Raw genomic sequence first — 10,520 nt, 5'->3', positions numbered from 1 at the left:
TACTTATTATTATTATTTTTTTTTTTAATTTTTGTGTGATCTCTCTCTTGATTCTACTTTGCATGAAACTTGTACTTACTTATTTTATGTATTCCGTGAAGAACATTACAACAACTTAAGCAGTATTTTGTAGTTACACTTAGAAGTTAGAAGCTCATTTGATTTTAATTTCTTATAGGGGCCCTTCAAATTTTACCAAATTTTCTATTTGCACTTGGCAACGTGTGTTGTTGATCCACTTATTTGCTTTGGTCATATACATCCTTCTTTTTCCATTGTTGTGCGATGGGAGCCTGAGAAAGTAAATACGAAATATAGTAAACAAATTAGTCCAATGTTGTGTTTACACATTCATAGGCCTTATTGTCTCCTTAATTCTTTCTTAAGTTAACTTAAACCATAAGTAAATAAATTGAGAAATAAATATAACAATTTAATTTCGTGTTAGTTTAAGAGAGATGCCAAGTTATTTAGTAGATTTTAAATTCATTTATTTCAAAACATTGAAAATCAAATTGACACAAAACGTAAATATTATGAGTACTTACTCATTCTTGACCATAAAATTTAATGTAAATATAATACGCGCGAGGGAAAATAATAAAAACGGCCTATGATAAAGTACCCCTTATTCAATGCAATTCGCCAACTTGTGATCCCTCTCCTTATGCAATAGCTAGGCCAAGCAAAATCTTCCCCTTAAATAAAATTTCCTTAAATTAATAAGATATTGATTAAAATGCATTTAATATCTTATTATCAAATAATTATCCTTAATCCTTACAGAAAATGAGCTACAGCCGTATTGAATTTACACATAGGATAGGAGTATAGGACAATGAACCTTTTCTTTTAAAAAATTTCCATTATAGCTGATAATTATATATTTAATATTATTTAGCATGTGTTCATAGGACACAATTAACACAATCAATGAGTCTTAGAGACCTAGAAATTTAAAACCCAACTAATCCCCTTAGGCTTTGAGCTTGATTTGGCACAGCTTAATATTTTTGTTATTTAAATTATAAAAAAAATGGTAAATTTTACTAACATATCTTTAGATTTTGAATAATACCAACCAAGTTCAATAATTTTAAAAATTAGTTATTTTTTCTTAACTGTTTTAAAGATTAAGAGTTTGTTTGAGTACAGTTTGTTTAGTTGAAACTGAGAACTTTTTGTTGAAAGTACTATAAATAAAACTAAAAGTTTCAGTTAAATGTTAGTTGAAATAGTACAACGAGATCCATAAATAGTATGAAAAAGTGCAATGAAACCTATAAATAGTAACAAAAATAAACTAAATAGTAAAAAAAATACCCAATATAAGCTACTCCAAACGCAACCTAAATTGGTTTTAGGAATTAAATTAGTTTTTTTTTTTAAATTTTTATGGAAAGGGATTAAATTAATTATTTTAGAAAAATGTTGGACATAATTGACGTTTACTCAAATCTCTGAGCATTTTAGTGGAATTTACCAAAAAAAAAAAAAAAAACACAATTGCAACTAAAAAATAATGTTTTGAATATTGTGTAAAAAAAATTATCCTGACAATGTAAATTTATAAGAATTTTACTAACGCGTCTTAAGGCAAACAATAGTATACTAATTTTTAAATTTTTTTTATCTCGGACTATAAATTGAGTCCAAATTTTCTATCCCACTTTTTTTACTCTACTTTATATTCTACCAATAAAAACTTCTCATATGTTCACCTACCTAATTAAATACTATTATTATTGAGTTATTAATTATACTGTTATTAATTAATAGTAATATTTAATTAATTAGATGAATACGTAAGAAGTTTTTATTGGTAGAGTATAAAGTGGAGCAGAAAAAGTGAGACAAAATATTTCAACTTCGGTAAATTTTGGCCAAAAAATGGATCGTGGCAGTTGTGTAAATAATTCCCTTTCTAGAGGTCAAACCTCATTTACACCTCTATAAAACCTCAGACCCAACGACTCACAAAAACAATCACAAAAAATTTCAATCCAAAACACAAAGAAACCAAAAATCCATGTCAGGCTATCCACACCAGCCCTCCGGCTACGGTTACGGCCAGCCACCACCACCAAACCCTTACGGCTCCGCCACTCCCTACGGCGCTCCGCCGTCCCAACAACCCCAAGGCTACGCCGCTCCCTACGGCGCTCCGCCGCAACAACCCCACTCCCACTCCCCTTACGCTCCCGTCGCCGCCCCCTACGGATCAGCGCCACCGTCCGCTCCTCCCTACGACCCTCACAAGCCTCCGAAGGAAAACAAGCCACCTAAAGACTACTCCTCTGGCTCCGGCTCCGGCTACCCTCCCTCCGGTCCGGGTTACGGTAGCCCGTTCGCGTCTCTGGTACCGTCGGCGTTTCCTCCCGGAACCGATCCGAACGTCGTCGCTTGCTTCAAGATCGCCGATCAGGACGGGAGTGGCTTGATCGACGACAAGGAGTTGCAACGCGCGCTGTCTTCGTACGATCAGAGCTTCAGCTTGAGGACCGTTCATCTTCTCATGCATCACTTCACCAATTCCAACGTCAAGAAAATCGGTTAGTGTTTCCATTTGTGGAAAATTTATTATTGTAACTGAATTTTGTTTTTTCAACGGTGTAACTGAAATTTGATCGGTTAAAAATTCAGTTTGGGGGAAAATAAATTGAAAATCTTACAAAATTAGGTCTAGCTGATGAATAATTTCCAAGCGAAATCACAGAGTTCAAAACAAATTTGCAATTAGAACCTATTTTAGTCCATTAAATTTAAATTTAAGGGCAAAAAGTAAAACATTTTCCAGGAAGATGAAAATCAAACTTTTTGGTAAGTTTAGGACCTAATAGTTATATAGCAATTTTTTTTTTTTCAAATGACAAATGTAGTAAACGTTAAAATGAATTTTTTATTATTATAAAATTTTGGGACTAAAAAGCAATTCACTAAAGTCATAGGGTCTAAAATACAATTTTGTAGAATTATTATTTTTCTCACATTGGTATCTGAGACCTGAAGTTTTGAGTCTTGACGCGTGGGGCGATTACAAGGACGAGGTTATAAACAAAGGCATGCGTTGAAATCTCGATAATGCCCTTGTTTTTTCGTGGATAAAATGTGTTGGACTTTGTTGCCGAATATACTCACGCGCTTTGCTTTGCATTTGGAACAAAAATAAAATAATAAATAAAGAAACGCGTTTTGCGCGTTAGGTTTCTTTGAAGTTTCGAAATCTGAGCGATTTGATTGGTTTGGAGGGCATATCCGTCATTTAACGTGGCAATGATCATTTGTGAGGGCCACCGCTTTTGTGCCTTTTCACATCCAATAATGATAATGTTTAGAGACTCCCTATTATTATTGGTTTTTATATGGGCCCATAACCCATTTTAAGTACCCAATTTCACAACTTGTGTAACTGTGAGCATGTGGGTGATGTATGGTGGTGGGTTGCAAAAGGTAGAAAATATTCGTCACTTAAGACTCGTTTGGATGTAGGGGAAGGAGGGAGAGTGGAGGGGAGGAGAGTAGAGTAAAACTGGCTAAAAATAGACTAATTTTGAGTCAAATCTACTTTACTCTACTCAACTCTCTCTCCCTCTCCCTTAATTCAAATGGACCGTTAAAGTCGCACAAGTTATCGAAGTTGTAAAATTTGATGTTTGATTGGTTGTGTCTTTAGAAGAATTATCATTATTTCAACAACTTTCTATGTTGGTTGTGGAATATGTTGGACCCTTTTTAAGACTTTTTATCATGTTTAGTTGCCTAGTAGGATGTGGAAAATCTTTCCACGTGCTTCATGCATGTGGTGTATTGATATGGAATTCATCACTTTTTCATGTGTAGGAGTGTATATTTGTATGTTTAGTACTAATGTTAGATAGTGAATGACTACATTGCCTTTTATTATATTGATTATGTTGTTAGGTGAGCCTGTGAGGTAACATTAAAGAATTCAAATCAGCTTTCATTTGCTTTGATATCTTCACACGTTTTTGTTTGTTTGTTTTGTTTGTTTAATAGTTGTGTGTTTGAATTTAATTACCTAATGTATTACACCTAGATAACTGCACTTAATTTAAATCTGACATGTTATTATCAAGGAAATTCCAAATTGACTTGGTTGAGCCCAAGTCATATTGACATGTTATTTTTTCATAAAGGATATCTTGGGTTTGAATCCTTTTTTTTGGTTAAACAGACGATAACATTAGAAAAACCTAAACAACAAAACCAGAACAAAGTCTGTTGGAGTAAACTCCATTACAATCATCCTCTAAGGCTTTACGCAAGTCCACAGGTGTACTAGAAATCAAGGTGAAACCAGCCTCTTGGTCAGCACCCATTCTAGCTAACATATCAGCACACCGGTTGGCCTGACGGAAGCAGTGGCTGAATTGAATATGTTGGAATCTGGACGCCAAACGACTGCAATTATCTAATATGGGGGAAATAATATAGTTTACATGGTCAGAATTTTTAAACACATCCACAACCATTTTTGCATCAAGCTCCACAATAAGGCTGGGTATATTCATGTTACAACAAAGCATCAGACCATCCCTCAGCCCCCAGAGTTCAGCAACAAAGCTATTTGTTGATCCAATGTGCCTGGTAAAGACCGCAACCCAGCTGCCATGTTCATCTCTGATGATGCCCCCACAGCCAGCCCGCTCCATACAGCTCATAGACGACCCATCCGTATTCAACTTCTTCCACCCTGCTGGAGGTTTCTCCCACCTGATTCTTCTATTAATTTTTTGGACCGGATTCCTCGGTGAGCACACATAATACAGAAATTCCAGCGATTGGTTATATATTTCCGAAGGCAGATTCAGATTTGGACTTTTCCTCTTGAAAACATACAAATTTCTGCTTCTCCACGGTGGTTTCCCTTGAATGTAGCTGCTGTTTACTCTCCCATTGGACTGAAGCCAATCCTGCATATTACTCATCCAAAAATCTCCATTTGTTTCCTTAACTCCCAACTGAATCCATACTTGTTTGGCTCTATGACAATCTCTAAGAGCATGCAAGATGGTTTCCGGTTCCCTTTGGGACACCCCTCATCAACCACCATTCCCCTTCTTGCAAGGCAAGTCTTGACACCTATGCTATTATGAACACACCTCGATAAGAAAGTTTTAATCTTAGGTATAGTCTCAGATTTCCAAATCCAGCTAGCGTTAATGGGGTGCATATTATCAGCCTCCCTAGTAAGAGAATAAGCACTCTTAAGATCAAATATGCCTCTAGGATTACCTACCCAAGCTAGCCTATCCCTTCCTCCACCATCTATAGACACAGGAATAGCTTGAATGAGTGATTTAATTTCAGTAGGAAAATCAAAGGGCATCTGGTTCCAATCCCAACCTGCATCTGTCAGAACGTCTTTAACCTCCCATTGACTTGCTTCTTGGGTTAGAGGGCCGTGGATCATCTGGCGTAAAGGGCCTTTGCGATTCCAATTACCCTGCCAAAAGCTAAGATTGCTGCCCCTATCAATCACCCACATGCTACCTTTATTAAAAATCTCCCTGCCCTTTTTAATGGCTCTCCAAATCTGAGAACAAGGCAAACGATCTGGATTGGCAACATGAATTCTTCTATGGCTGCATGAATTCTTGGGTTTGAATCCACTCCCCCACTTTGTTGTTAAAAGAAAGAAAAAAAAAAGGGATATTGAGAATTGTGGAACAATTTATACTTTTCCAAAACAATTAGTAAAAATTGTATTGAATTTTTCGACTTTGCATATGAAGAATTCTTCTTTCCATACTTTGTAGGTATTTGATCATTTTGGGATTGAAGTGGCTAAACTACTTAAATCTAAGCTTTACTTCCTTTGATTCCATTGGTTTTCCTCCTACAAAAGGTTTATTGACTTGTTTAATTTGTAATGTTAATGCAGGACCTAAGGAATTCACTTCACTATTTTACAGTCTACAGAGTTGGAGGGTAAGTAGGAGGTGTTAAATTATCATTGGAATTAACAATTACATTTTTTTTCCTCTTCAAATTTAATTTCGTTTTTCTAATTGTCAACTACTCTTTTGCAATTGCCTCAGGATATTTTTGAGAGATTCGATAGGGACAGGAGTGGCAGAATTGATTCAACTGAGTTGCGAGAGGCACTTTTGAGTCTTGGATTTGCTGTCTCACCGGTGGTTTTGGATTTACTTGTTTCTAAGTTTGACAAAACTGGAGGCAAAAGCAAGGCCATTGAATATGATAATTTCATTGAGTACGTTCTGTTTTTTGTTTCACTTTTTTGTTGGTTGGTTGGAGAATCTGATGCTCTTTTATTTCATTTAATTCATTCAATTTGAAGTCGTAAAATTTAATATATTTTATGTTTATCATTGACAAACTTCATTGTTTTTTTCAATTTTTATGCAGGTGCTGTCTAACAGTTAAGGTGAGCTCATATCTTTTATTTAACATTATCATCATCATCATTGTGATAAAAATAATGTCTCCACTCTTACTAATGCACTAATTAGGTTGGATCTAGTGGGACCTTTCTGCTGTTTTACTTGATTTCAACACTAGCAGAAGAGGGAATTCCACCCCCCCCCCCTTTTTTTTTTCCTTTTCTGACTTCTATTCAAATGTCTAAAACTCCATTTTTGAAAAAGCAGCTGGATAGCTGCAAAATTAACTCGAGATTTTTTGGCAGTTTTAAATGTTGAGAGTGCAGAGCCAGACATCTAAATCTGTATTTCATTTAAAATCATGTTTACACTGAAATTGCAGTGGCCAAACGCCCTATACATCAGAAGTAGTTGCCTTATCTCCTTGAATTTTTATTAACTTGAATATCTCCAACACCACTGAAAGTTCTCCTATTGACAATAGCACCCAATTGTGGAATGCCAAGAACATTTCTTTGCAATATGATTTCATTACCAAGAGAGTAGCAGAAGATTTTTTTTTTTTTTTTTATATTTTTTCAAACCTTCGATTTTGTATCTTGTAAGTTTTTATTAAATCTTTAAATCTGAGTTTTCCCTCACTTGAATAAATTGAACTGTTTGCCTATTGGAATGTTAAATCGCTGGTGTTTGGCTGGGCAACCTAGGGTTGCTCTTTTTGGTCATGGACCAGGAGATTTCCACTTCCTTTACATGGTTTTTAAGATTGTTGTTAATCATGTGTCTTGCAGGGACTAACTGAGAAATTCAAGGAGAAGGATAGAACGTACTCAGGTTCCGCAACTTTCAATTATGAGGAGTTCATGCTGACTGTTCTGCCGTTTATTATTGCATAGGATGTTAATGGCTTGGATTTGGCTTTATATTTTGATGTAATTGCCAGGTCTGTTAGCATGTTTTCTGCAGAATTGATGTAGCTCTACTTTACAACTTTAGTGTGTTTTTTGGGAATGCATATCCTCTGTACTATTTGTATCTGTATTTGTTGTATATCACTCTATGTTCCTTCAATCATAACTTACCATGTGTTGATTTTACTAAAGTTTAAAAATGGAAGAAAAAAAATCACTATATGATAAGTTGTGATTGGTGGAATGTAAAGTGGTACACAAAATGGTATGGAGGATTTGTATTTGTTTTTTTGGGTTGTGTAACTCTTTTTAAGGATTTGTATCTACCTATAAGAATTTTAAATATAACATCTTTGTGCTGAAACTAAAAGATCTTTGTATTATAATTATCATTGTCCTTCTATCTAATTTGCATTTATGGTTGAATTTTTTTTTTTTATATGTATCTTAAAAAATTAAATTTTAAATTAATATAGATTGTTGTATATACCTTAGAAAAAAAAAATTGACCATCCTATAAAAAGCTTGAACACTCTAAAAATTTGAGTCAATTAAAAATAAAACTTGATCTTTCCAAAATTTTGGTTCATTGAAGATTGAACCAAAAAATTGTGAAACATGTTATATTTACAATATTTTTATAATACTTTTATAAGTAAATCTTAAGTGGCATGTTGTTATTGACTGTTACTAGTGGACAAAAAGATAATTTTAGTAGTAGGTTCAAATTAAAATTAATAAAAATTTACTTTTTAAAATTTGTTGTAAAAATGTTATGAAAAATTGAAAATGTTTGTGAACATATGATTTCTCAAAATTGCCCAAACAAATACAAATTAGCCCAAATAAAATGGTTAATTGTGATTTTTTAAAATTGTATTTTCATAAGGCATATTTTTAAATTGCTACTTTTTTTTTCTTCTAAAAAAACACACATTTTCAAATAGTTAGGTTGTTGGTGCTTGTTTATTTAGTTGAATTTATGTGAGAACATTTTGTATAAACATATATGCACTAATGACCTGAGTATTTTATTGAATATGATTAATGTAACAGTTGAATGCTTAAATTGAATATATTGAATGAACTTATAGTTTACACTTTTCTCTTTTTGCTTGCACTATGACCATATTTCTTATAAGGAAATTACTTGTATTGCAAGATCTTTTAAGTAAATTTGTATTGACTTGAATAATATTCTTTTAAATCGTAAGCTGTGAGAAAAAGTCTCATATATTTATAAAGAGATTCTTGTCAACTCTTAGCCATGATTTCTCTAAAAAAGAAATTAGTGGAGCATTGCGTCTATTTAATTTTAATTAATTTAAGGGGAAGTTATAGTAAATCTACATGTGGTTTGGCCTAAAATCATTTTGCCTACCGTAATTTAAAAAAATGTCACTTTACCCACTTGAAATAAGCACCGTTAGGACTCCGTAATCCACCTCCCTTAAAAATAAGGGTATATATGTACTTTTGCTCCCATTTTATGTCTTTCTCATACCAAAACAAAAAAACACGCAAAAATGCAAGAGAAACAAGATCAAAAACTTGTATTGGCCTCTCTTTCTATTCACACAAATCTTGAACATGAAGAACATACATCCATCACTTTGCCTACTTGTGATTTAAAAAATGTCACTTTACCCACTTGATATAAACTCTATTAGGACTCCGTAATCTACTTCTGTTAAAATTAAGGGTAAATATGTATTTTTGCTCCATTTTTAAGTCTCTCATAAAAAAAAAAAAGCGCGCGCACACACACACACACAGTTGCAAGAGAAACAAGATCAAAAACTTCTATTGGTTTCTCTTCGTTCACACAAATCTTGTACATGAAGAACATACATCCCAAAAACATCAAACTGAAATCGACCTTCACAAATCTTAAATTTACAATTTTACATAATTATCAATGCAAAAATAAAAGTACAATAGAAGACAAAAACATGTTGCTATCATTATTCATTAATCCAATAGAAGACATTAATTTCAATGAAACAAAAACAAAAGCCCATCAACATGGCTCCCAAAAATGCATACAATGTCTCTCTTTCCTTTCACCCATTCTCTCTCCTCACTCATCTTTGCTCTCTCTCTCTCTCTCTCTCTCTCTCCGGAGGTGGCATTAAGGAAGCCGATCTGCCACTAAAGTGAAAGAAAAGTGCTATGTCTACAACATTTTCACAACAAATTATAGGTGATTAATTGTTATTGGTTTAAATTTGAATAAGATTACTTTTTTGCTCCAACAATAACAACCAGTAACAACTTGCCACTTAAAATTTGTTTTAAAAATATTATGGACATATCGTTTTGCGAGGAATTCATGCTGAAGGTTCAGATCGAACTGCATCTTTTCTCTCTCCCTGTTTTTGCTTCATGGGTTTCGTTTTTTGTTGTTGTTATTATTATTATTATTAATACTTTTGGGTCATGGATTGATTTGATTTTAGTGGTGCTTGTGGGTTTCAATGGTAGTTGCGGTGGCTGTGGGTTGATCTTAAAAGCTTGTTGATTTTGGGTTGGGTTTGAAAATGAAAGTGGGTATGAAGTTTTGTAGATTCATTTGTTTGAATGTATTTGTTGAAAGCATTTGTGTTTTGATTTGGATTTTTGATTTACCAGAAAGAATATGTAGTTAGAATTTTTTGTATATTTGGTTGAATGTGTTTGAGAAATTTCCTATTTTAATAGGAATTTTGGATGAATTTTTTCTTCTTTCCTCTTCATATTTTTTTTAAATTTACAAAAATAACTTTTTGATATTATTTTCTCCTAGTGTACGTTTGGCAAAGATTATTTTTGCCAACTTATTTTACTATTTTAGCTAACTTTTATATTTAACTACAATACTTTCAGCATAAAGTTTTCAATTTTAGCAAAATAAGTGGATCCTAAACGGACCCTTAGTTTTATATGTTTATTTATTTATTTGTTTGGAGAGGAGAAAGACATAAAATAAGAGCAAAAATACATGTTTACCCTCATTTTTAACAGAGGTGGGTTATGTAGTACTAACAGAGCTTATCGTGGGTTTCAGTTAACTCAACTAGTAAAGTCTCTGATGGTTGTATAAGAGATTTGGAGTTCAATCTCCACCTACACCAAAAACTGATTGGTGTCTTGGTCTGATAATAAAGAGCAATTATCAGGAGCGGATACCGTAGGTTGAAACTCTCTAAAAAAAAAAAAAACAGAGCTTATCTCAGGTATGTAAAATGACATTTTTTAAACC

At 33.5% G+C, this 10,520-nt stretch overlaps 1 protein-coding gene across 1 annotated transcript; it reads left to right on the top strand.

The window, feature by feature from the left end:
* The first annotated feature begins 1,975 nt into the window (after positions 1-1,975).
* On the top strand, positions 1,976-7,687 carry LOC142609460 (putative calcium-binding protein CML49). The gene is made up of 5 exons (XM_075781041.1): positions 1,976-2,552; positions 5,906-5,952; positions 6,063-6,238; positions 6,394-6,412; positions 7,160-7,687. The coding sequence occupies exons 1-5, from the start codon at positions 2,030-2,032 to the stop codon at positions 7,262-7,264; spliced, it is 870 nt and encodes a 289-aa protein (XP_075637156.1). The 5' UTR covers positions 1,976-2,029; the 3' UTR covers positions 7,265-7,687.
* Positions 7,688-10,520: the final 2,833 nt, after the last annotated feature.

The sequence above is a fragment of the Castanea sativa genome, chromosome 9, assembly GCF_040712315.1.
Source record: "Castanea sativa cultivar Marrone di Chiusa Pesio chromosome 9, ASM4071231v1".
Taxonomy (NCBI): Eukaryota; Viridiplantae; Streptophyta; class Magnoliopsida; order Fagales; family Fagaceae; genus Castanea; species Castanea sativa.
The sequence above is the reverse complement of the archived record's forward strand: the minus strand, read 5'-3'. Positions and strand labels throughout refer to the sequence as shown.